At 39.3% G+C, this 27,491-nt stretch overlaps 1 protein-coding gene across 1 annotated transcript in view; it reads left to right on the top strand.

The window, feature by feature from the left end:
• Positions 1 to 27,491, top strand: part of ADCY1 (adenylate cyclase 1) — a 180,607-nt gene that overhangs the window by 40,932 nt on the left and 112,184 nt on the right. The window contains exon 2 of the mRNA XM_040077081.2: positions 10,055 to 10,204. Within this exon, the coding sequence (XP_039933015.1) occupies positions 10,055 to 10,204 (150 nt within the window). The remainder of the gene's footprint in view (positions 1 to 10,054; positions 10,205 to 27,491) is intronic.

Here is a 27,491-nt window from a genome sequence, read left to right as displayed (position 1 = left end):
CATTCATAGCCTCTCATATACTGAAAAACTGTGGAAAGCCAGTTGTCCTTCCTACCCAGAAATTAATATAGATGACTAGGAAATGATTTATCCCTTGCAGGTAATATTCTTCAGAATAGCCCCACTTCTCTGGGTTTTGGAGAGAGTTTTTTGCTTTATGCAGAAGTAACCTCCAGTTATCTATCTAAAGTTCTAGTTTGATATGTGGGAAGATTTTTCATACTAATATCAGCTGGGCCTGTGCATACAAATATGAGACCAAGAGAACAAATATTGTTCACACTATGCCAATAACACAGATATGTATCTGTAGGTACACATTATGTAAAATCAGGGATCAGGTGGAGGCAAATAATACTTTTTTTTTTTTTTTTTTTTTTTTTTTTTACATCTGAAGTGCAACAGCCCAGTGCTTACCATTGGCAAGTTTCAAGCAGTACTGTTGCAATTTTGCCAACCATTTGTAAAAGAATATTGCTGTGGTGTTTGGTTTTTTGGTGGTTGGTTTGTTTGTTTGTTTGTTTGTTTGCTTTGTTTTTTGTTTGTTGGTTTGGGGTTTTGTTTGTTTGTTTTTGTTTTTGTTTTCCCCACAGAACTACAGCTTTTATGAAGTCATTCATTATTTGGAAAGGTTTGAAATAATTTAGACGTTATGCTTAAAGGTATTTCAGCCTGTATTTTCCAACCAGTCCTTTATTTCTTTTTTCTAAAATTTCATGTATCAGTGCTTTATTGTAGGTTACCTGAGAGACTTTTGTTTGGAATTTTTCCAATTCCCTAAAAATGAGCTTTCTTTCTTCATTAAAAAATGATAAAAGAACAAAAGTTCTTATGTATAAGTGCTGCTTTCTGTCCTTCTAACAAGAAAACAACAAAAACCCCTGAAACAACAAACCACAAACAAAAAAAATCCCCATAAACAAACACCCCCAAAATAAACAAAACTCCCCAAAACAAAAAAAAAGCAAACCAACCAACCAAAACAAACAAACAAACAAAAACCCAAACCAACCAAAACAAACAAACAAAGCCAAACAAACAATCAAAAAAACCAACCCACAAAGCAAAAAAATCCAAAACATCCAGAAGTCTTGGTACATCAAAATAAAGATTTAATTTATTGCTGTTGGGAAACGTATAAATGATGGAATTGTGAGTTTCAGAAATTTCCCCAGAAAGGCACAGCATTTAAGAATCTAAAAAAAAATGAGCCTGAAATTAAGGTCATAGATTCATGTCATATACTTGAGTGAGAGTATTTATGAGGAGAAAGCTGCCACTTTGCAACTTCTTCAAAATAAATATTTGGCATCTTGCATGATCACAGTTACTTTTATCAGAACTTTTTTAAGTTTCAGTGCTACATAAGGTTTAGAATTCAAAATTTATGATTCAATCATCTCTACTTCTGCTATTCCATCATATTTGTCTGCTACTTAATCTCAGAAATGAATACTTCGGACAAGATAAACAGCCAACAGTCTATAGTGTGAGAGGGAGCTGCACTAACTTTTCTCTCAGATCATGCTTTCAAGTTAAAATGGCATATCCTTTGGAGTAAGATGGAATGAGTAAAATTTTTAGTTCTGGTGCATTTGATGGTTCTCAACAACTCTGCTTTTGTAGAGTTAACTTTTTTACACAGGTGTATGAGGTACTTTGAACAATGTTTTTAAATTGTGTCTTTTACTTTGGTCAGACAGGTATGCAAACAAAGGGAGAGACACAGAGTGGATTTCTACAGTTACACATTGTGCAGATATACTTCAGAAAAACTGGCTGTGGTTAGTGAACTTTGCATCCTAGATATTATAAAATTTTCTCTTTACTTGTATTGTTATAACATCCCAGTGCTACTGTCTTTTCCTCAACAGTGACCTCTGCACTCACTATCACTGAATTAACTGCTCACTAAACTCCTTTTAGAGTATGCTGTAGATTCAGGAGGTTACAAATGAACACAGAAACCATGGTGAATAGCACAGCAGAACAGCATTCCCTTAGCATATGACATAAGCCAGCTGGAACCAAAACCTTACAAAAGTAATAGAGAGATGTTTATTTTAAATGGGGATATATTTATTTGGAGAAAAATTGTTTAGCTGCCTCCTCTGGGAGGAGGGTGTTCTTTTTGGGACACTGACAGGGGCTAAGGAGAAGTTCTCTTTCCTCTCTTACACTACTTCAGCAATTGGAGCAGATTTAGTAATTAAGCATGCTCAAAATGTTTCAAAGTGAGTTGACTAAATGGATTTCTAAACTTAGCTAAATCATGTTATAATCAAGAGCTGGTTGTGAATTTTCTGCTGTACAGTCTAGCACTGTAAATAAAGCACTGCTCTAATGGTAGTACTTTCCATAACAGGAGAAACTATTTTTGTTTAAACTCTTGCTCATGATACCAACAATTTTCATAAGGAGCGTGGTCTTGCATTGCTTTTCAAGGGTTTTAATTATAGAAACACTGAGTAATTTTTGTAAGCTGTTCACGACTCCTTCTTTAGAGACATTCCTCACAACAGATTTTCATATTTTAAAGTAATGCATTGCATTGCCGTTTCTCAAGGTATTTTGACAGAATGAGTAAATGTTACATGATCCTAACAGGAACAATAATAGTGGCACAGAAATTACCCGCAGTAAAATTCAATTAATGGAGAAAACTGGAAGTAGAGTTTAGACCTACCATACCTCTCATGAGGTATCTAAAGATTAAGATATACAGGAATTCCACTGATCTTTCCTTTTCCAGCAAATTTTGATTTTCCAATGGAAATGCTGGCCATATCTCTTACATGTTCCACTCTACTTCATGGGTCATCATGAGAACTCATGCTTCTGAGAATAAACCAAACATTGATATTAGCTACTAAATTATAATTCTAGGAGTGGTAACAATTGAAGTTCTACTTATACCACAAGTCTACCTTTTAGAAAGCACAATGAAATTCTGAGGGAGTCTCCTGAAGTTTCCTTCCTTTCTTATTTAGCCTCTTATTATTTGGGCACTTCAATAGCCATCCGTACAAATACCACCTTGTAAAAAAGTTTCTTGTGATCCAGAAGTCACTTACACCTTTGTGAAACAGCCACATTTTTCTAAAACAATTTTTAGTACAAACAGAAAGCTACACTGAAATGAAAACCAGCTTTAATTTTGAACCATCTACTATGCAACTATTAATCTGATAACAGAATGTCTGTTGAGTAAACAGAGTCCTCTCAAAAGGAAAATAATAATATGTAGAAGAATTTTACACCATTTATTTTAGAAAGAGCAACTGCGTCCATGAATGCACACATGAGCATTCTTGCTTTGAAAGAAAAAGGAGATAATAAATCCTATCTGGAATAGGGAAAAAAGTTTCAATGGACTCTTCAAAGTGTCTCTCAGCTAATCCTGTGGGACACTCAAGAAGAGGGAGATGAATCCGGGGAATAAAAAGATCTTCAATTTGACTCCTCAAGCTCTGTGTATGTATATGTATGTTACATATGCCTGCTGCTAGAATTACTTGCTCACTCCTCAATGGATGTTGCTGTATTGCACAGTTATAATTCCCTTTCAAAAGTAAATTAAGACCCCAAAAATGCAATGGAGGAATAAACAGGAGAGAGAGACAGACATTTGGCTGAGACAGCTGCTGGAGGTTCCAGCCTCTAGGCAGTCCACAAAGATTAGCTGTATTGGAAGTCTGCCTTTGTTCAACATCCTCACAAAAGTAGCCATGCCAGAATTCATCCACTGACAGTATAGCCTACTAAGGACTAGATATAATGGGTTAGCACAGTGTAGTTTTTTTATTCATAGAGGAATGTAGAATGATTTTCTGGGTAAGGACCTGGGAATTGCTTTAGAAAGGACAGGGACCTATCAGAAGGTTAGTTGGAATATTGGCATCTGTTCTGACCACTGAAAATGTCAATTGCAATTTTGCGAAGTACCCGTTTAAAAACCCCTGATTTCCTGCAGGTCAGCCCTTTCTTCCCTTTGCCAGATAGAGAGACAGGTAACATCGAATTGGGCCTGCTACTCCTCCCCCACCCTGCTTTGGGGGGGAAGCTGGCCCGAGGCCTAGCCAGATTCCATCGGCTCCCAGGTGGGTGGGGAGGAGGAGAGGTTGCTGCTTTACAACAACTACTCTCTCCAAACTTCCTCAGAGTAGGGGGAGATCTCTGCCGGGCCCCTGGTAAGACCTATGGGCCCCATTTAGGCCAAGGCCGCCCCGACTTACACTGAGAGATGGGCCAAAAAGGCATTTATGATTCTGCCTGGTTTTTTGGTTCCGGACTGCCTGGGTACTCTGATCTCTGATGTTTCTGTGTGAGTTCTTCCCTCCCTCACCAGTGCAGCCTTGAACATCTAACACCGTGAGATGCAGCGAGAGAGAAAAAAAATCTCTGGGCAGATTGAACCTTTTCCTGGCAACAAGAAGCTTCCAAGGCCTAACCTTTCCCTGAGAGAGAAAATAAAGGGACAGAGGGAACATAGAGAAGAAACAGCATGAAGTCAGTGGAGCGAGAGTGAAAATACTATCGAGACAGGGTGATGTGGCTCTCTCTCCCCCTCGGACGGAGCCCGTGCTCCGTTTTAGCCTCAGCTAGCTTGAGAAAGAGCCCACACCAGAAGGAATCTTCCTTCACCAGAGTCCTTAAAGCTACCCAGAGAGGCTGCTGGAACCCTTTTCTTTAGAGAGTACAGGAGACCATCGATGGCAAAAAGCAAGAGCCTGCTCTCTGTCTGGGGCGGGAATCACAGCTTTATTCTGGGGTCCTGCCCCCGCCAGCCTGAGCTCAGTACGGAGGTCTGTCCCCATCCCTGTCTGGTGCCAGAGAGAGTGAGCCCCCGGTCGTCCTGTGGCTTTTTCCCAGGGGGGATGGGCCTAGAGGCAGGGACAAACCACTACCCAATCAGGGATAAGGTGGGAGTAGAACAGAGTTGGGTTACATTCCAATGTGGGAGGATGGGCACAGCCAAGCAGGGACAAATCACGTGATACAGTTTCCAAGGGGAACAGGGGATACAATAGAAAAACATTACAAAACCCAATATAAAAATGAAACACAATATAAACCAAATTAACACACTGTAACAACAAGGGACTGAGGAGTTCGTCATACCATCCTTATTGAGCCATGGAAATGAACTTTATATGTAGATTATCCCTTTAAATCTTGGGAAAGATATGCATTTGGGGAGATGATTTTTAAGATTAGTTTGTAGATTTGAGCAAAGGTGTTTGTTATGGAGTAAGTAATATTAATCCCATAAGATGCTTGAAGAGAGATAGAGATGAGAAGTCCTCTGTGCCAGTGAAGAAGCGAGAAGATAGCTCTGTGCCTTGAGATGAAGAATCCTTTGCCTTTATGTCGTGGGCTTTCCCTGACATTCAGGTGGTTTTAGAGTCTTTTTGCCCTCTGCAAAGCCCTGTGCCAAACGGATGAAAGAGACGGAGCCTTCAAGTTCTGATTTTCAAGGTTGCATGCTTCATTTATTGTTCTTATCTTACAATTTTCTCAGTGCCCCACAAAAGATGTTTGCAGCTGCTCGGGCATCTGGTGACTCCTCGACTCCGACTCTGACTCCTCCCAAACTGGGCAGTCATTATCTTTTATACTAATTGCTACATATTCTTTATTTATCAGTACTTGCCAATATCTATCACTTATACTAAACAGGTCATCCCTTCCTTGACCCAATCTCTTTGAACTACTTTGTGCCACCGTCACTGCTGAAATGGAGTGAGGGAAGAAGAAAGAAGAAGCAGGAGACAATGTCCCCAATCCTCCATCTTGCCCCCATTCACTTCAATGCTAGAACCCAAAATTTACTGGTTTTTCACCCTGTGATAAGTAAACTACTATCTTTCACACTCTTGTGGCCTGCAACTCCTCCCACAGTGCAGGAAGTCACTCCCATGGACTGAGATCAAAGCCAGTGTCCCTCTGAGCTCTGGGCCGAGGTCCCAGACCCGCCCTGTCCAGGTCTCTAACCCTCCAGGGCAGCCAAAGGAATGCCCTGGACTCCAACACCTTTAGAGTTATTCATCTTTAAAAGCTAACTCCCCAATATGCATAAGTCTAAGACCCATGACTCATAAGCAGCTTGGGAAACTGCTAATGGGAGGGGACACGAAAGCAGGTTTCCCCGGGCGGCTGTTTCTGTGACAGTTAAAAAACCCACAAGAGAATTGTTCTCAGTTGTCAGTGGGATCCATGGCTCTAAGAGAAACTCCTCTCCTAAAGATTGGTCAAAGACTATTTTCAAATGTGAAACTGACTGAAAATCACAGAGTTTGACTCTTTATGTTGTTTAGTAGGGAAGTTAACAGTTTGTAAGGGGAGGGAAGAGTGGTTTTGGAGTTTCATTCTGTTTTGTTTTAGTTTTTTCCCCAGCTTTCTTTTTCATTCTTTTAGTGTGTGTTAATAAAACTATTTGTTTATTTTTAAGCTTAGGCCTGCTTTGCTTTTCTCTTAATCTCTCTCCCACAGAAAAAGAATAAACACTAAGAGCACTACACTAAATTTGGCAACCAGAATTGAGTGAACATGAAACCACTATAATAGAGAATCTTAAAACAGGATTTTCATACTGAAGTGCTGCAATAGGCAGAATGCATGATCCAAGATTCACTCATAGAGACCAAAAAGAGATTTGGAAACATGCTTTCATGATCCTGATACTTTTTTTTTTTTTTTTTTTTTTTTTTTTTTTTTTTTTTTTTAAAAATTCTGTCTGACCTGTAATCACATCATGGATTGAAAGAGTAACATTGTTTAAAATTTTAAAATTGTCATTGAATCATTTTGCATTGCATCAAGTAAATTGGGTATTGGGTAGTTCTATAAATAGCAGGTGATGGTGAAACCTCAAGAGTGCTTTTTTTCCTACTAAGCAGTAGTGTAGTAAATAATGCAGGAATGAGCTAAAATGAAAATCCTTGATACTTCAGCAGTTCTGAATGCCCTTCAGTACCTCTTCAATGTTCCTTAGTTTTGACAGCAAGTCTCACAATCTTTCCTGGAAGTATGGGACATAATGTATGAAATATATACATACACACACACACACACACACACATATATATATGTATGCATGTATGTATGTATGTATATATGTAGATATTTAGGTACATATTAAAATTAAAGGATTGGAAAATGGCACACTTTTGAAAAACCTAGAGAGAAAGACTAGTATTTAGTTGCAATTGGGGGAAAATAGTAGTTAAGTAGAAACAGGTTGTGGAGGAAAGGAACTCTTACCTCAGGAGACAATCTGCCCTACTTTCTTTTCTCACATTTTGAAATCTATGAATCTTTTACTAGCTTTATCCACTTTCCTGATTCCCTGCAGGCCAGAGCTGACAGCTAAGCCTCTGTTTTATCTTAAACTGTTCAAAGCATGTCAGAGAATTACTTACCCTGCTGAGCCTGAAAGTAGCAGGAACCCACTTACTGGTTACCCCTAGACCAGTTGCTTGAATGAAATCACAATGATAGCCTGAGAACAGTTGGCAGACTGTTACAATATATAGTCTTTTACTGCTTCCAGCTGAAATCCAGAAACTGAGTTGTCTTTTTTTGTATTGTCTGTAGAGGTAATTATTTATGTCTTGAGCCACTCTGATATCAGCACAAAAAGGTAGTTTTCACCCTGTGTTATTACAAGCTGTTTTGTATGTAGAGAGTGCCAAGTAGTTGCACTGTCTGTAACTGTCAGCTCTGTTCATTCTGTGAGCTCTCTTCACTGTCTTTGAATACAACCTTTAAAAATCCTTTCTATTTTTATACCATTAGACTTTAAGAATTAGTTTTAAAATACACTGTTTTCACTACATTTTGGCATGATAAAATGCAGGGATAAGGTGAGTTCAGCTGCATTCGTGTCTCTAAAATAGGATTCCATTGGAATTTCTACAGTCATTTAGTTTCAGTAGGTGTTAACTTGTGCTAAAAATTGATATACCTCAAACAGTTCTCTGTGATCAAGCAAAATAAAGCAGAATAGGAATTGCAGACTATTTATGCTCAGCCTTGTACCATGAAATGATATGCTCATGTACTGAAAATTTCATTTTCAAAGTTTTACTATCTATATTATCATCAGAAGAAGCATATAAGTAAGTGGTATATGAGATTGTAAGTTAAAATTCATCTGAATGCAGCTGAACCTGCATTTTGCCATTCTCAGGAGGAAGCTATAATACCATTCTTCACTGCTTTTATCTCTTGTGAGATAATAATTTCTTTTTTGATAACCAAGGGGAAAAGTACCACTAATGCCAGGCACAGTTGCTTTAATTGTGACAAATTATCTTTGTATTTTGTGCTCGTGAGAATGTTTGCAGGGAATTTTTTGTTGATGTCCTGTTAACTAAAAACAACCAGGTTTGAAGGTAAAAGTTAGAGGACTTGTGAATCCATGAAGGTCTGGAAAACTGACCCAGAATGAGGGTCAGTTCTATTCTCCCCACTATTCTGAGGTCACAAGAGGTGGGATGTATATTACCTTTAATTCTGCACATCAGAAATTTCCTGATTATTTCTACAGAGGAACATTTCCCAAAGTCTCTCCACAAACATCAGGGATGTAATTTTGGATCTTTGTTTGACATATTGGCATATTGGCTTACCATAAAGCCTTCAACCCTAGTTCTGTTAGAAAGCATTCTCTACAACAATTTCAGTGGTTTTATTTTTCTTAAAATTTGGTTATGTTGTTGGCACACTTTGACTCATTATACTGTAAAAAAAAAAAAAAAAAAAAAAAAAAAAAAAAGTCTTCTCTCCACTTTACACTAAAAGATTATGCAACAATAGAGGTGTACTACCTTGAAAGGTATACCTTGAATTAGGAAACAAATGTCAGTTATATGGTCTTTTTGAATTATTTTAGGTGCATAGGAACTTAATGTGAATTGTGTTACTTGCTGTAATGTCTTTCTTTGCTCTTACTTTGCTCATTCCTGGCCAATTTAATGCCAGCTCAATTCTGACTTTGGGCAATTTGGGTCCCATGAATCCTTACCATGATATTGTCTTAGGCTCTAGGGTATATAAGGATATTGGGACCAAAAATATACTGGGTTTAGTGGATTTTATACAAAATACAGCATTTTAGTGTATTTTATGTAAGAAAGCCTTATTTCCTCTTAACTAAATACACATTGCATTGCAGAAACTAGGATCTGAAGACATGTTTCAGAGATGTGATGAGAAACTTGAACAGAATTGCTTTTGATAGGGAGGTTGCGTACAAACAACTGTTCAGTTACTCATGTTATTTAAGTAACTTTATCACATATTTTTAAAACATTTAAAAAACCCAGAAGGGCAGTTGAGTAATTTTTGTGTCCTTCATAAAAACACTGTTTACAGAAATAGTTCCAAAGTAATTAATAGTTGCTGATTATTGCATAGTGGTGGGCTTTGGGTTGTGCTGAGGGCCATCATTTGAAAGGACTTAGCATCTACTGAGAGATCTGCTGCAGGATAGCATCAATGATATTTTGGATGATTTCTCAAGAAGTACAATATGGTTGTTAATAGTGGATACAGGAAGAGAAACAGATTTTCCAAATGCAAACTACATAATATAAAAGCTTGGAGTACCTGGGCACACATTTTTTGCAGGTTTTTCAGTGCTGTTCTTCTCCACAATTAAAAAAGGGACAATAATATGCTTACTTTATGAAGGCATAGGAAAACAGTTTCAGTTTTCAGAGTATTTTGGACAAATACTGATATTGCTTTCCTTATTTGATGGACAGGTCTGCCAATGGGCTGATGAAAGAAATAATGATGAATGAAGATGACAAGCTACAGATCATCTTAAAAGAAATTAACTCCAGCAGATGCAAAAGTCTGTGTTATGCAATATGCTTGTCAAGATTTGTAATAGCTGCTGTAATTGTTTCACTGCAGGAAGGGGTGTCAGTGATGTGGCTAGCAAGGCACAGTTTTCAGGTTTTTTCAATATATCTTTGCTGAGCAGAAATGTAAAATGAAACCCCACATTTTTAAATATTCATTTATTTTTCTCTCTTTCTTACAGCTTGTGGCCAATGCAATCCTTTTTGTCAGTGTAAATTTGTATGGCGTCTTTGTGAGGATTTTGACAGAAAGGGCTCAGAGGAAGGCATTCCTTCAGGCCAGGAACTACATTGAAGACAGGCTGAGACTGGAGGATGAAAACGAAAAACAGGTCAGTTTCTAAGCCTTATTTATTTTTCTCTCTTTCTCCTGAGATGACCAGAGGTTAGGACATTGTTGCCAAATGTATGCTAGGGCATGTGTGCATTTCCATTGCAAAGAAAGTGCTGCCTTCCCCAATCTGCTTCAGGTCTTCCTCCCAAGAGCATGCACACTCTTCTTTCTTCATCTGCAGAGCTCAGAGAAGGTGCACGCTGATTCCACAGCTACTGTCACCTCCAGTGCCAGAGATCTATTTTAGGGTTGAGTCAAAGCCAATGTACTATTGTAATATAAGATTGTGGTGTTGTGGGTGAGTGTTAGATGCACTGTAAATACTTTTCTTGCTGAGCATACTATAACCTGTTTGCCTTCATGACAACCATAAAAATGTCAACATTTTGGACACCAGGAGCTGCACTGATAACTGAATAAGTTTAATTGATAACAAGAGTGTATATATTATATTTTTGTACAACTAATAATAAGAATAACTGTGACAGCAATCAGTATCTCTTCTCAAAAATCATCTGTCTGGGTTTGAAAGAGAGGTGTCTGCTTGGAAAGGAGACTGTAAACCCCCTCCCTCTGAATTATAATTTTGAAATTAAGGGGCTCTCAGGCAAGGATATGAGGGTAGGAATAACAGTTCTTTACTAGTATGTGTAACAAGACAAACAACAATAACTATGGCATTAACAACAAACAGAACTAGGAACCCTGTGATAGCCTTCTTGGCCGAGACGGAAAGGGATGGAGGAGAGCCTTTGCTTCACAAAACTCTGGGGGCAGTCTGATCCCAGTGCCCCCACAGGACTTTGAGGAATGCCAAGCTGGAACAGCAGGAATGAGCAGGAATCCTGGACTGGTGGATGAGATGTATCAGAAGCTCCATGGTAGTAGCTGGAGCTGCCGGGATGTCCCAGCAGTGCAGGGCGGTGTGGGGCTACAGCGAAAAAAGACCCAGAGCAGTGCCAAAGAGTGGGGTTGGGACATTGGCGGCCCAGCTCCCATCAGGGCAGGAAAATGTGAGCTTAGGATTCCTGGACACACGAGCAGATGGTGATAGGTCCCTCCTTTAGTGAGGTAGGGTGTTAATAAGGTCCCAGCCCAACGGCTGCTCTTACGAGCAAAGGCTGACCCACAGAAAGGAAGAACCTGTACAGGACTGGTGACAGTGAATTCAGCGGTGACAGTGAATTCTCCCTGCAGTAAACAACAGCTTGGCTGTCCTCCATCCAGTGTTGAAAGCGAGAGACAACAGCTGCCCTCAACCCCATCCTTTAACTTCCCCCAAAACTCGCAGTATCTTCCCCCTCCGAGAGAAACTCCTGGAGATAAAGGAAGTGTAGCTGGATGCTACACTCCTCTCCCCACTTTGGCCACTTCCTTTGGTTTTTACCTATAGGTACCTAGCAGTTAGTTTCCTAGCAACTTATGGGGAAAAAATTCTATAAGTAAAAATGAAAGAAATCCAATGCCCAAGATCACCTCAGTTATTTGATTAGATATTTCATACAATTTTATCAATCAGCCTTCCATGCATATTTGGAAACAATAGGAAAAAAAAGTGCTATATTGTGGACCTTGCTGTTATTACTCACAGATCTTAATGCAGTTTGGGTTTTGCCTTTTCTTTCCTTTATATGTTCTCTCTATTCTTCACACATATATTTGTAACTCTGTCACCTATTGTATTAGTAGCTAGTTTTCCCAGTAATTTTCCATGACCTTTCCCTAAGAAGAAAGGCAACAAAAATTCCAGAGCTCCAAGCCCTGGGGGGTACAAGGCTCCATGCTATCTTGGTTCTTCCTGGGAACCAAGGCTGAGAACAACTCTTCGAGATACATTTCATGGACAAAGTACAGCTAGTGCTGAAGAGAGGGCTCCAGAGAAGGGGCTAGACGGGGGGGGGGGGGGGGGGGGGAGGGGAGGGGGCAGAAATTGCATCACCACTTGTTCTCCTAATTGGTGCTCTTTATCAGTTATGCTTATTTCCTAAAACCTATAAAAATGTACTCACCCCTGGGGGGTGGGGGGTGGTGCCCCTTTTTTGGACATCTTCCCATAACCACCTCTGTAGGCCTTCAAATAAAGATTGCCTTTTTTATTTCCTCCTTACTAAAATTATCTCAAGTTTCCTTTCCAGATTGGGAAAAAGGCAACAATCTGAGGTTTAAACATGCTATGATCTGTTGGTCTGTAAGGTTTGGAGTAGCTTTTTCTTTCTGTATAGGTGATAATAGAGGGTGATACTGGAATACCTCTGTGGCATGGTGGTTACTTATGCCAAACAAGATTTCAGGCTCCTCAAAGCTTGTTTACCTCGTACCTCACACAGTTTATCTAGCTTTCATTTGCAATTTCTTTAGCAAGTCTGTTCCTATGTGTGGAGTAGCACAGGTCCATAAGTTCTTTCTTTTATGAATTAAGTGATTATGTTTTTATGAGCTGAACATACTCTGTAATAAGTAGATGTCTCTTTGAACACTGCATATCTTCACTGGTGTGTGAAAATGGTATTAAGATCAAAGCCTTTCTATTTAATTCTGCTCTTTTGTAATCCAAAGCTGCAGATTTTTTAAAGGCATAAATGTGTCATAAGTGAATTTCCATTGGATATAAACAAGCCTGCCATTTGTGCCATTGAAAACCTACTTCTGGGATCCAGCATGAAAACAAAATTGATTTTTTGTGTTTCTCTTGTTAACACATTAGCAATCTGTCATATTTTATATATTATACATGCATGTAGAAATACAACAAAAGCAATAACATTGCACATAAATGCCATTATTGTTGATGGTATACCTAGATAATCCTGCAAATGTTTTTCCAATGCAGTGTGCAGTTCAGGGAAGAGAATAAACTTTTCTCCTACACTTGAGAAATTACTTTTATGCATTACAGTGTAAAACTCGATGCAGTTGTGAAATATGCTAATTAGCTGTCACAAGTACCACCAAGATACTTTCTGTGGCTGCTCTCACACTATATTAGCATACCTCTAGAACCAGAGTGAGAATTAAGACACAATTACAGGCTGCAAAATTATTCTGCAGTTGCTGTGGCATAACATGTGCTGAGTTTCCAGCTGGCAACACTCAGGAGTGTTTTGAGAGGAGAAGAAATGCTGCTGACCAAGCTCGATTTTTGTGATCTGTCCTGTAATTTTGCTCTCTAAATTATCAACATTACATGTTAAAAAGGACTGAATGTTTTCATCAGATTTTCTTGTCTTCTCCAAATGCTCTGCCCTAAGAAACATAGCCCGTTAATACTGAGAATCGTAACCCAAAATGGTAAAACTATTCCCTGATATTTCTGTGCATGTGTTTTACTGGAAAGGAAAGAACATGCTCTTGACTTTTGAACATACACAGCTTTCTGGAGTTAAAGTGTTGATGTGTGAGACAGATATACAGCTGAAATTGTAAGTGAGATTTCTTCCTCTGTGTCCTACTTACAGTGAATTCTCCTCATGGAGTATTTATAGTAATAGTCCCACATGATAATTTTGATTAAACTTTTTTTGTGAGCAAGAGTAAATATCTTGTGTTGGCACATTTTTGGACTCATGTAAGCAGCCTTGAAAGCGTTGCTGGGGAGAAAGGGAACAGACATATTCTGTTTATTTTAAAATTCAGTTTAATGCTCACCCTGTTATCTGTTCTCTGTGGTCACCATGAATAACTGGCCTTGATGGAGGCATCATCCATTTGTTGTGTTGCTGAATGTTAGATTACAATTCCACCAAAAGTGAAGGACAAGAACCAAGTAAGTTTTAAATAATGAGCAAATAGTTATAATCATCCACTTGGGATAAGCTTCTTCTCTTGTTATCTATAAATCTCAGCAGCAAGCCATCCTCTGCAGAGCAAACAGATAAGAATAATTATTGTGAGGTGAGTTCTTTTCCCTAGAATTCTGGTTTTTTGTTTGTGCTCAGTCAGAGCATGTGAGCACTTCCCCTCACTCCCACTGCACTATCTCTCTGCCTCCACTTCCTTACTTCAAGATCATCCCTTGTCCTTGTAGCAAAAAAAGCATTGTCACCCAGCTCCCTGAAGGACTCCTGGTGTTAAGACATCCCAACTGATCTTCCAGCAGTACTTCACCTCTTCCCAAGTAAGAAAGAAAAGAGCAAGCAGGGAAGGGGAATGGGGGATGTATTCAACATAGAAAAAGAAGGAGTCTGGTGCTGATTGAATAGATTGCCATCTGACTAAGAGGGGATATGAGTAAGGAAGATGTGGCTCACCATGTATTAATTCCAAGTGTAGTAGCTCCTGGAGTAGAGCTGTGGTCCAAGGGAGAGATACTACTGTTGTTCTGAGGCCATCTTAACTTGAAAAGCAGCTGGACACTGTCATTAAAGACCTGTAGACTCCCATTTTGCAAGTGTCTCTTTCAGCATCTTTATAGTTTTGTTGTCCCCACAGTTTTGTGGTCATCATTCTCACTGTGTACTAATTAATGTCCAAATTATGTGCTGTGTGGAACAACATCCTTTTATTTGTCATAGACGTGTTGTCCAATGAATTGATTTTGTGGTTTCCAGCTCCTGTTTTGTGACATTGGTAATCATCCTACAGTAACCTCTTCCATACCACTCACAACACTGTAGACTTTCATAACCCTGCTCCTCTCTCTTTCCAATCAAGACTTGTCATCTCTTTGGTCTCCTGATGTATGGAAGCTATATCCTACCCCAGTCTTGTCAACCTTGTAATAAATTTAATCACATTTCCTCCTTTCCTTGTCTGGACATATGCATATACTTGGAATGAATTTAGGAATAAAACATATAATTTACCTGGGTGAAATGCACTTGTGTAGCTCAGGTTGACACAAAAAGTGCCTGTAGCTTTCATATAAGACAGGCTGGGAAAACATTTGACTTCATGTAAACTTTCAAAGCCACAAAACCACCTCAAATATCTTCACTGGTTACTTAATGTCATAATACATGCAAGTATGTTTGCAAAATAAAGACCATCTTTCAAGCCAATTGTTTAGATCTTTCCTTCCCTCCTAAATGTTACTTTTATACTTCCTCACAATTAGAATTGACAGTGGAAAATCAACTGGAAAATAGGGAAAAGAAAGAAAAAAAAAAAAAAAAAAAAAAAAAAAAAAAAAAAAAAAAGTATGAGGGATTTGTTATCTTGAAAACTAATTGTGAAATCACATCTAGTTTTTCAAACCATTAGAATTGCAGAAATGTATTTATCCTTTCTTTCAAGAAAGAGTTGTGTACTTTACTCCAATGCATGAATTTTATATCTATTTAATATAAGAAACTGAAAGAAGCACTTAAAAATTACTAGGAGTTAGGAAGCATGGAGCTGAGACAGCCAGCTCTGTGTCTACCTTCAAGACCAAAGACTGCCACTCCAGCTAGACTAATCAGATTTGCTGTATTGTTCAACACCATGCTACTGCAGTAACGCTGGTTCTGGGAGACAGACTAGAACTTTGGTGGTGGTCTGCAGTTCCCTCGTACAAAACAGATCATCAGCAGCTAGCTAAATTTTTCTTATGCAATGCTGAATTGTGTGTGCAAATATCTGCATGCCTATGTGTCTGCATTCCAAGCGTCTTCTGCAATTTACAGCAACGTCCTTAATGTATGTAGTAACTGGGTCAACACTGAGTGAAAAATTTGATCAATAACTATTCATAGAAATGGAAAACATGTCAACAAAAGATACCATGACTCTCACTGCACAATATTTTGAACTACTTCTTAGGGTGTCTTGTGTTTAAATTCTCTGCTGCATTCAGATTCCCCTTTAAAACAATTTGATCTAGACATTGCACATTTTGGCTATGTGTACTACCTCCTATACATTTGAGTAAAAAGATGACACCTACAGAAATCTTCCAGTGGTTTTGTCTGTTGTGTTTAATTTCAAATCCTTATGAAGAAAGGGAAAAAAATACATTAACTTTGAATTAAGCAAATAATTTTGTATTTTGTTTTGGTAGTGGATAACAGATTGCGGAGGTTTTTATCTTTTCAATTCCTCAGTCAAATTGAGGAATTATTTATTTGCACAGCCCTAGGCAGAAGTAATTTCTAGAGTACCTGACAACATGCTTATCAAGTTCTCCTCACATTTCCTGAATGCATCAGCAAATTGTCCTGCAGCAAAGATTTCACCTGGGTCATGTCTGGATGCAAAAGCATGTTCTTGTCAAATTATCTAGTGTGCAGCAGGGAAATGATACTGATTTTGCACGAAGTGAAATATGCGTGATGATACCTGATCCTCTGCAAAAGCTAGACAGTGTGATCTTTGAAAAACATAGGTGGATTAATTTTAGCTAGCAGGGTGAATCTGTACCACATTACCACTATGTTCTGTGTTACAGGGCAGCTTAAAATTGTATCTATTCTGTCATCAAATCATAGTCTTACACAGGGAATTCTATCTTCAAAAATCCATTTGTACTTCACTAGGCTCAAGAAAAACTGGAAATAAGCAATGTTGCAATTTCAGGCCATCAGATCAGTTTGAAGCACTGGACTTCAGCCCCACTTGTGCAGTCTGACCACCAGTGTCTCTTAGCCAAAAGAAATTGTCTTGCTGTCTGTTTCATTTGCCCCATTTGGCTGCTTAGATCCTTACAGAGAAGGAAAAAAAAAAAAAAAAAAAAAAAAAAAAAAAAAAAAAAAAAAAAAAAAAAAAAAACCACAAAAACAACACACCAAACTACCAGGGTATCCCTGGTCCATCTTCCACCTTTCTCAGATAAAAACACACATGGATGTTGCTGTGTATTATTTGGTTACATATTGTATTTAATTTTTGTATTGGGTTTTATAATGGTTTCTTTTGTACTCCACTGTTCCCCTGGAAAATGTGATATCCCAAGGTTTCTCCCTGAACATTTTCCCCACCCATTCTCCCACACTGGAATGTAATCCAACTCTATTCCACTCTCACCTCATTCCTGATTGGGTAATGACTTGTCCCCACCTTTAGCCCCTTCCCTGGATATAAGCCAGAGGAAAAGAATGAAAACTTTCTTGGCTTGGTGACAGGCTCCTGACCCACGCCGGGGCAAGGCCACAGAAGAAAGACTGAATAAAGCCCTGATTTCCCCCCGGATCAAGTGCAGACCTTCCTTTGCCATCGGCAGGGACCTGCTCTCTCTAAAGGAAAAGGTTCACAGCCACTCCTGGGTTTTTGGGACCCTGATTAAAAATCCTTCCAACTGTGGTTTGTCTCTCAAGCTAGCCAAGGCAAGGATGGAGCCAGAGGGCTCCATGAAAGAGAGGGAGACTTGCAACACGTGGAGGCACGTTTCTCTCCCCCACAGAGCAGTAATTGCCCAGGAGCTTTCTACTGACCAGCACCTGTTTGTTTCCAGTCCTCCAATAATCATGCATGTGTCTATGCTTCATACCATAAATAAGTTGGAGGGCTACTCAGATAAAACAAAACCCTCCAGGGGAAGGCTTCAGCTTCCACCTGAAGTCATTAGGAGTTGCTTGTAACCCCCTGCAAGGAAAGGTATAGCAAACATATAAATGTGTTTTAATTTTACTGATTTATTGCACCTCTTTGTTTGCAGAATAAACATGTCATCTGAATCCAGTTAGTGCAAAAATCTACACTGCTTGGCATACCACCAGGACTCCTCTTACCTGACTCTGGCCAAGTAAAAGTGAGGCTTGTAATCTAACCCTTTAACCTACAGGCAGTAATTCCTGGTAGTAATAGGCACATCCAAGGGTAGTCCAACCCTTCTATCCTGAACTCTTAGTTAAACACAAGATGAGGTTTTTCTTTGGGAGTGGTTACAAGAGGACATCTCAACTTAGGGCTGCACAGCTGTAGGATGAGAGATATACCTTGCTACTCAACTTGCAATTCTAAATTATAGAAATATATAGTAACGTGGGTAACATACAATAAAAAACACAGTTGTAAAACATAAAAAGTTTCTAAATTTTAGTTGCCTTGTAATATTATTACTCTAGTTGCATGTCTTTCTTTTACAAAATGAAACTCAAGAAAAGTCTATAAAAACATTTTAAAAACCACACATAAGAACAGGTCAGATCATTACTATAACTATTTGGTTTAACTTTATTTCATCCCCTGAAAAATTTCTGACGTTAGTAAATGTTGTGGTTTAACCCTAGGCACAACTAAGTACCACACAGTCCCTCCCTACCTTTTCCCCTCCATGGCAGGATGAGGGAGAGAATAGAAAGAGCGAAGGTGAGAAAACTCATGCATGGGTTGAGATAAAGACACTTTAATAGCTAAAGCAAAAACTACACATGCAAGCAAAACAAAACAAGAAATTAAGTCACTGTTTCCCATTTGCAGGCTGCTGTTTTGCCATTCCTGGGAAAGCAGAGTTTCATCACATGCAATGGACACTTGAGAAGACAAATCCCATAACTCTGAATATCATCTTCCCCCATTCCTCTTTCCCCCACCAGTTTATATTCTGAACATTGACACCATATGTTATGGGAACTCCCTTCAGTTAGTTGGGGTCAGGTGCCCTGCCTCTGTCCCCTCCCAGATTCTTGTCCATCTAAAGCCTCCTCACTGGCAGGATGGTGTGAGAGGAAGAAAATCCCTTGTCATAGTTTTAATTTGAAACCGGGCAGAAACACCAATTAATGTAGTGGCTTCATGTTCACTAAATTTTGGTCTTGGTACTTACTCTTTCTGTGGGAGAGAGACTAGGAGAAAAACAAAGCAGGCTCAACCTTAAAATTAACCAATAGTTTATTAACATACACTAAAAAAATAGAAAAAAAAAAAAAAGTTGGAAAAAAAACTAAAACAGAATAAAACTTCAAAAACACTCTTCCCTCCCCTTACAAACTATTTACTTTCTTACAAAACAACATAAAGAGACAAAACTTGTAATTTTCAGTCAGTTTCACATATCTGACAATAGTCTTTCTTTAATTCATTAGGGGAAGAGTATCTTTTCGAGTTCTGGATCCCACTGGCAACTTAGAACAATTCTCTTGTGGGTTTTAAACTGTCACAAAAACAACCGCCCGGAGAAACTTGCCTTTGTGACCCTCCTAGGAGCAGTTTCCAAAGCTGCTTATGGGTCATGAGTCTTAAACTTTTGCATACTGGGGTGTCACCTTTTAAAGATGAATAACTCCAAAGCAAAGGATTCTTCACCTCAAGGTACAGACATATCTTCTCACTTCTTCACTGGCACAGGGGGCTTCTCATCTTTGTCTCTGTTCAAGCATCTTATAGGATATTACTTAGTTCATCACGAACACCTTTGCTTAAATCTACACACAAATTAAAACAATCATCTCCCCAAATGCATATCTTTCCCATGATTTAAAGGAATGACTTAAATATAGAGTTCATTTCCATGGCTCAAGTAAGAATAGAACAACCAACTCTTCAACCCTCTGTCCCAATAGTCTTTTCACTCTTGCTCTACTGACTTCATGCTGTTCTTCTTTATGTTCACTCTGTCTTTCCTTACTCTCTCAGAGAAGGGCTAAGCCCTGGAAGCTTCATGTTGCTAAGAAAGAGTTAAATCTGCTCAGGGTCTTTGTCTCTCTCTCTGTAGCTCGTAGTGTTAGATGTTCAAGGCCGAGATGATGAGGGAGGAAAAACTCACAGAAACATCAGAGATTGGAGCACTCAGGCAGTCCAGAATCTCAAAAAAACCCCAGGCAGGATCAAAAATGCCTTCTCAGCCCACCCCTCAGTGTAAATTGGGGTGGCCTTGGCCCAAATGGTGCCCATAGCTCTTATCAGGGCCTAGCAGAGATCTCTCCCTGCTCCAGGGAAGTCTGAAGAAAGCAGCTGTTGCAAAACAGCAACCTCTCCTTCCCCCGCCTTTCACCCAGGAGTCAATGGAATCCGGCCAGGCCTCAGGCCAGTTCTCCCCCCAAAAAGGGGGGGAGCAGCAGGTCCAGCTCAATGTTACCTGTCTCTCTCTGGACAAAGGAAGAAGAAAAAAGGACTCATCTACAGGAAATCAAGGGGTTTTATATGGTACTTCCCAAAGTCGCAGCTAGTAATTCTCAGTAGTTAAAACAGATGCCAATATTCCAACTAACTCTCTGATAGGTCCCTGTCTCTTCCAAAGCAATTCCCAGGTCTTGACCTGGAGAACTATTCTACATTTTTCTATAACTAAAAAACTAAACTGTACTAACCCATGACAACTCTGATCAGCAATAACTAAAACATCACAATGTTATCAACCCTGTTTTCAGCACAAATCCAAACCACAGCATTCTACTAGACATTGTGAAGAAAATTATTAACTCTGTGTAAAAAAAAAAAAGCAAATAAATATGTCAATTAAATTGGTTATCAGCCATTCCATTTTATGTCACAAGGTGTCAAAAATTTAGAGATTTATAAAATTTAAATGCCTCTTTATAAAGATTTGTTACATATTTATAAAGATAAAAAGAGGGCACATTAACTTTGTACACAGGTAGTCACTCATATTCAGGCTAAGCAGGAAGATGTCTTGGACTGTTGTTTGTTGCAATTTGTTTTTTTATTCTTATACATGTGTGCATGTTATACAGTCATGCTACCCATGTTAAGCTCTTATATGTAATGTATGCTGGCTTACTTTGAGTAGAGTACATAAATTTTTGGGTGGGAGTATTGACCTGCTCAAGAACAGGACGGCTCTGCAGAGGAATCCAGACAGGCTGCATTCAATAAGGTTCAACAAGGCCAAGTGCCAAGGCATGCTCTTGCAGTGCTACAGACTTGGGGAAGAGTGGTTGAAAAGCTGTCTGGTGAAAAAGACTTGAACTTGCTGGTCAGCAGCAGAATACGAGCCAGACCATGCCCAGGAGGCCAAAAAGCCAATGGCATTCTGGCCTGTATCAGCAAAGTGTGGCCAGCAGGACCAGGGAATTGATTTTCTCCAGGTACTCGGCACTGGTGAGGCCACACTTTGAATCCTGTGTTCTGTTTTGGGCCTCTTACTGCAAGAAAGACTTTGAGGTGCTGGAGTGTGTCCAGAGAAGGGGAACAGAGCTGGGGAAGGGTCTCGAGAGTTAGTCCTGTGAGGAGGTGTTGAGAGAGCTGGGGATGTTTAGCAGGGAGAAAAGGAGGCTCAGGGGGGACCTTATTGATCTCTACAACTGCCTGAAAAGAGGTTGTAGCCAGGTGGGGGTCAGTCTCTTCTCCCAGGTAACAAGTGATGAGAGGATATGGCCTCAAACTCCACCAAGGGAGGTTCAGGTTGGACCTTAGGGTGAATTTCTTCATGTAAAGGGCTGTCAAGCTCTGGAATGGGCTTCCCAGGGAGGGGGCAGACTCTTCATCATTGGAGTTGTTAAAAAAAAAACCCAACTGGATATGGTACTCAGTGCCATGGTCTAGTTGACAAGGGGATGTCTGGCCAGAGGTTGGACTTTCAGAGGTCTTTTCACACCTAGGTGATTCTGCGATAAATTGTTAACTTAAGAATTAATGGTAATTCTAGTTCTAATTCTATAATTAAAAGTCTGTTGGTGCTTTGGCTGTTAGGAGTTTTGGAATAAATAACGAAAAATTTATAATATGATCTTTTTCAAGCAACTGTCAATCAAATATGCTAGCGTTTGACTCAGAATTTTTCAGTTTATTTTTCCTACTTGCATTATGTATTTTCAATTAGAACTGAGGAGAAGGGAGGAACAAGCTCACAAACCTGTTCTTATCAGATGATTAAAAACACACAACCATACGGTTTTAAGCAGATAACAGTTTTCAGCAGATAACATCATGGATAACAGTTGCCAAGACAAATTATCATAATTATGCACACTGGCTATAGTGCATCAGATTCTGAAGTTAAATTGTAAGAAAAATAATTCAAAAGATATAGTTTCTTATAGTTAATTTTTAAATTTAGAGTAATATCCATGACAAAAGTTCTGCGTGAACATTAATACAATGTTATTATGCATTTTAGCAGGATGCCACAGTATGAAGTAAAACAATCTCAATAGTGAATACTGATGTTATTCCCTCAGCATCAGGAATTCATAGAAAGTTTTAAAATGTCATTAGAAAAGACCTTTTAAATTTATTTTCATTGCTGTTCACAAAATTGTTTTCCATTCTAGAAGAGTTTTGACCATAATCAGAAAGTCAGCTAACATGTAACACAGGTTTGACACTTCTTCTGTGCCAGTCTTCAAACACAGCATGGTTCCACCACATACCAACTGTTTTGTCATCTAGGTGTTTCATGTCACAGCAGTTGGCATTGCCACATGTGCAGTTTGCCAAATGATATGTTACCACTTAAGCACAGATTATCTCCTTGAACATGATACAGATCTGGGCACTTTACTTTCATTCCAATATATGAAAGTATGTGCTGCTGGGACACGTGTTCTTATGGATTTTTTGCCTGTTTCCTTTGGTCAGCTGTCTATGGAGAAAAAGAGCTAGACTACAACCCTTTAACTGGCAAAAGAAATGCATTCTAAGATAGTATTTTTGTCAGGTTTGCTATTCTAAAAACTTCTGTCTGTCATGTGATTTAAACTCTTTCCAACGTTTCTGTTCCCCATTACTTCATCAATATAAACTTATTTCATTTGGAGTTCAGCTCCCGTTCAGGCACACTTGATTAGGAATTTCCCAGTTTGACAAGGAAATAAGGGACTAAATCTGAGTCGCACTTGCTGTTTTAAGTGGGTGAATACACTCATTGCTTCCTTAGCGTATTACTGACTGGTCCTTGTTTTTCCACTCAGTAAGGAAATTAGATTTTTTCCCTATGGGTTAGGCTCCCTTCCCCACTCTGTAAAGAGACAAAATGAGGAAAAGTAGCAAAGGAAAAAGGCTTTTAGGTTTTTCTAATCTAAATTAGAAAAACATCTAGATTTTTCAAAACAAACCATATTTAAATCCTAATCTTTGGAGATTCAGACATCTATTCCATTTCACTGTTTTATGTAATGATTTTCTTTCCTATTGGTATACTAAAGGCATTTATGGTCTTTGAAAAAGAAAATACTAACTGCTTGCCACTTAATTTGTCTTATTATTTTTACTTTTATTGACTTCAGGTTCCTGGTTTTTTTCATTCCTTAGTTTGCTTAACCCACTAGTGAGTTCAGTATCTATCACTAGCATTCAAAAAGCTTATCATTACTGAAGATTTCACGCTTTTTCTGCCACCAGCAGAGATCTGTACTGAAAAAGAGCATGTGCTGATACTGAGTCGCTATTGCAACTCTAAATGAAAGTGTGTGATGCTGTATCAGACAGTAGCAGTGGTGTGAAACACTGTATCTTCAAAGTTCCACTGATTCTGGACTCTCATCTGCAGATTGTGCTGGCTCTAACAGCAAGAAAAGAAGACTGAAGATGTTAGTGGCCTTTCTCTGGCCACTTCCCTATGTTGGCTCCATTTCTCAACCAGGTGCCAGAGGAGACCACAGAGATTTGCTACATACCTAGGGCTGGTGGACACACCTGGGTTTTGGAGGAGTGTGGGGAAGGAGAATGTCATAACTCATGGGCCAGAGGAAAATCAGAGAGTGACACAGTTCCAGTAACAATTTGAACTTAGCATGTTCTTCAAGAAAAATTCTACTAGTTGAGGGCTGGAGCATTAATGAGGGCAGAAGAGGGGGATGTGTCTGTCTTGCAGAAGGTTGAGCTCTCTGACATTCCCTGCCTGAAGAATATATCCTTGCCTAATCAAGATACTCAATGTTACATATGTGGAACAAACCAGACATGGCTGTGGATTTGAAAGATATGCAGTTGTAACTGTAGAGGAAATTTAGTACACCATGTGTAAGCCAGTAAAGATCTGTCTGCTATTCCATTTACCCTGAAAGGGGTAACATTGGCAAAGCTGATGCTGATTGTGAGTCCATCTGCCTAACAATTCAGAGGAAGAAATCAATAACAGGATTGTTGTCCCAGTCCTGTTCATGATGGAACACACGACTCTTTGTGGCACTTGAACCTCTACCAAACCTGAGCTCACAGATGTCTCATCTGCAGGCCAGCCTAGAAATTGCATTAGCACTTCTGTGTTCCCTCTGATCATGACATTAGCAGATGATTAGTGTTATTTGTGATAATTTTTAAGACCTCTCTTTGTTTGAATCAGAAAATACTTTCAACAAATAAATTATAGCTTATGAATTTGTGCTTTAAGTGTGCCCTTTTTGTTTTTGACATAAATACTCCAACTACCTCTGCACAGAGTCAGTGTTACTACGAAGGGATCTTTTCACTGAAAGATGAAAACTAGCCTTTCTGACTCTTCAGGGCAAGGGGAAAATGTTTTCTTTCCATATAGGAAGATTTAGAAAAGTGGCTCTTTGTGTGCCACACAGAGTTTCATCTTCATTAATATACCCTAAAGAACCTACTTATTAAAATACTACTGAAGCATGATAGAAACAAAGCTATTTATTAAGCTAACACTGCTGGAATTGAGAAATACCTGTCCCTGGCAATGTACTGCAGAAATGCTCTTCCTTGTTTCCTGCCAAGTATAAGGAAGCTTTCAAGTTATCTGCCCTAGAGAATGGTCTGATTATATCTGTATGGCTACTTGCCTGCACTAAAATGAGGCAAATAAATATGCCTTAACTATAAAGGAACTGTTTGGTTGTGAGAATTTAGCTTCTCTCTCAAGTTTACTTCTAGTAGGAAGATTTCTATTAACTGAAATGAGTAGAAGCTTTTTCCTGTAAAGTTTCTATTATAGTTTTGTGGACCCATTGGATATTAACAGTGACTTTTCAGAGAGAGTGAATATTAAGATAAAAGGTGAAAGTAAAAATACTAACAGTAGTTTGGATGCTGCATGATTTATTCATTGCCAGTTTATATCTGGTACCAACTGTTAGCTAGCCTTTAAGATGATTAATCTTTATCAATTTATTTCTAGAGCACTCTGGTTTAATTGATACGAGGATCAGTAAGACGACAGTTTGTGCTTTTTATGCTTTCAGTTTTCTTGTTTATTCTCATAACCTTTCTCAGCTCTCATTCCTATTTCAACAAGATTTGTAGAGATGATCTCCTCTTTGCCTACTATTAATCTTCTAGTCCTTTCAGAAAACACACTTGCCTTTTTAGGATAGTGTCATGTACATATTCCATAGTAAGTCTGTGATCAGAGAGTATCTGAGGTTTCTTTACTGTTGCAGAGCATTAATTGGGTTTATATGGTATTTCATTTGTATATTGGGTTTTGTAATATTTCTTCTGTTCCCTGGAAACTGTATCACATGGTTTGTCCCTGCTCGGCTGTGCCCATCCTCCCACACTGGAATGTGACCCAACTCTGTTCCGCTTCCACCTTGTCCCTGATTGGGTAGTGGTTTGTCCCTGCCTTTAGGCCCTGCCCCCTGGATAAAAGCCCTGGGATGGAGGTGGGGCAGTCTCTTTGGCATCGGAATGGGGACGGGGAAGGAGCTAAAGGAGCTCTGGACTAAATAAAGCTATAATTCCCCCCCTCCAGACAAAGAGCAGGCTCTTGCCTTTTGCCATCAACGATTGTCTGTTCTCTCAAAAGAAGCCCCACACTTTACATGCAGAGGTTTCCAACTTATTGTTACAGTCCAGCTTTAAAATTATTAGAAATCCCTCTGCCCAAATTAAGGTACAAACAAGATCATATATTGTCACCCTGGTTTTTCTGAGGTTTTAAAAGCCTTTTGATTGTTCATACAATGGAGTCAGACTTTTTAGCTACTGTACAATATTAGGAGCAGTTTTTACTTTTTCTCACACATGTAACATAAACAAATCCTTTGTTTTTCATTCTCTGTCCTTTGTTTGCATATTTCTAACCTGAAAACAATTGTAACTGACAGTTGGTCTGGCCATTCGGCTGGGAGGTGATAACTCCAAAAGCCAATCTTCAGCCAGACCCACAAATGTATAAAAAGTAAGAAATAAACAGGCAGAGGGCTCTCTGCCTTGGCTCAGCCTTGTGCTCTCTGAGAGGAACTCTGCCCTGCGAAATCTTTCGTCTCTCATGTGATTGCTTTGCGCATCCCGATCACAATATATCTGCGTTAATAGTATAGATTTTATTTGATAGCAAATATGAGAGAGAGACAGAGAAAGAGAAAGGAAGAGAAAGAAATAGAAAAGAGGTGAGAGGATAGAAAGACAGTCACAGAGACAGAATAAAGAAAATATCACCACTCCGTGCATCCCACCATCATCCTGTTGATCCTCTCCAGCTGGTCTTCTTAGTGGCGAAGGTTCCCTTGAAAAGTATAGAAGCTGATGAATTAAGATATGGTCAGGCCAGGTGGGAATGTCCAGGTACTTCCCCCTAGGTGGGAGTTGGGGTGGGGGGTGCAGTTTGACAGAGTCTCTTGCAGCAGACTCTGGGTCTGTTGCATCACTTTGCATCATTTTGCATCATGTGTGGTCTTGGAATAAGTATGGGGAATGCTTGGGGGGGTCTTTGATGGATTATGGCACCCTCTCAGCTGCCACCCATGTGAATGTCCCATGGATGTGACCTGTGGGGTTGGGGGCTTCACAGCTGGGCCAATTTGTTTAAGGGAGGATGGGTGTTCAGTGCCTTCTAAGCAGAGGTTATGTCATGGACCTGAAACTTCTTCCTCCACCCTCAGTTGCAGGGGGAGTCTGGGTAAACCTCTGTGGGCTGTGCTCTCCCCCTTCCCAAACTCTGAAAGAGATGATTCTCAGTGCAGCTGCTGGGTTTGGCACTCTTGGGGATGCATTCTTCTCCCTCAGCCTGAGATGACTGAGCAATAGCGTCCACTTTATCTTATCTGGGCGGCTTAACTCATAGTCCAAAGTTCTAGTCAGGCATCTTCAAGGAGGGGTGGGCTTCTGTGGTTCTAGCTTCTTTATACAGTTTTTGCTATAGTGGGTAAAACTCCTTCATAGCAAGGTTTAGGGCATGAACCATTTCAATCCCTGACACTTATTTAGCTCATGTGTTTTTCTGGATGGTACCTGAAAAGTACAATGTGCTACCCAGTTTTTCTCATTCTTATGATGTGACTTCTTGAATGCTGTCTTGTGAACTTTATACATGCAAGCAGTTTTATGGATTCTTTATGCTCACTCTCCATCCCAATACTTCTGCACTCCATGAGCCCATTACCTTCTGTTTTATCCAAGACTTCATGTTCTCCTAATTTTTTCCCACAGCCTTACCATCTCCATTGTGACTAACAATGTTCCATGTGGAAACTATCAATGCCTCAATAAACTATTCTGCTGATGCATCCTTCCTTTCCTTTATGTAAACAAAAATGGTCACTTAACCATAGAAAGATGTCAAATTGGTCTGT

Source organism: Hirundo rustica, chromosome 1 (genome assembly GCF_015227805.2).
Source record: "Hirundo rustica isolate bHirRus1 chromosome 1, bHirRus1.pri.v3, whole genome shotgun sequence".
Taxonomy (NCBI): Eukaryota; Metazoa; Chordata; class Aves; order Passeriformes; family Hirundinidae; genus Hirundo; species Hirundo rustica.
Note: the sequence above shows the minus strand (reverse complement) of the source record. Positions and strands in the feature narration are given on the sequence as shown.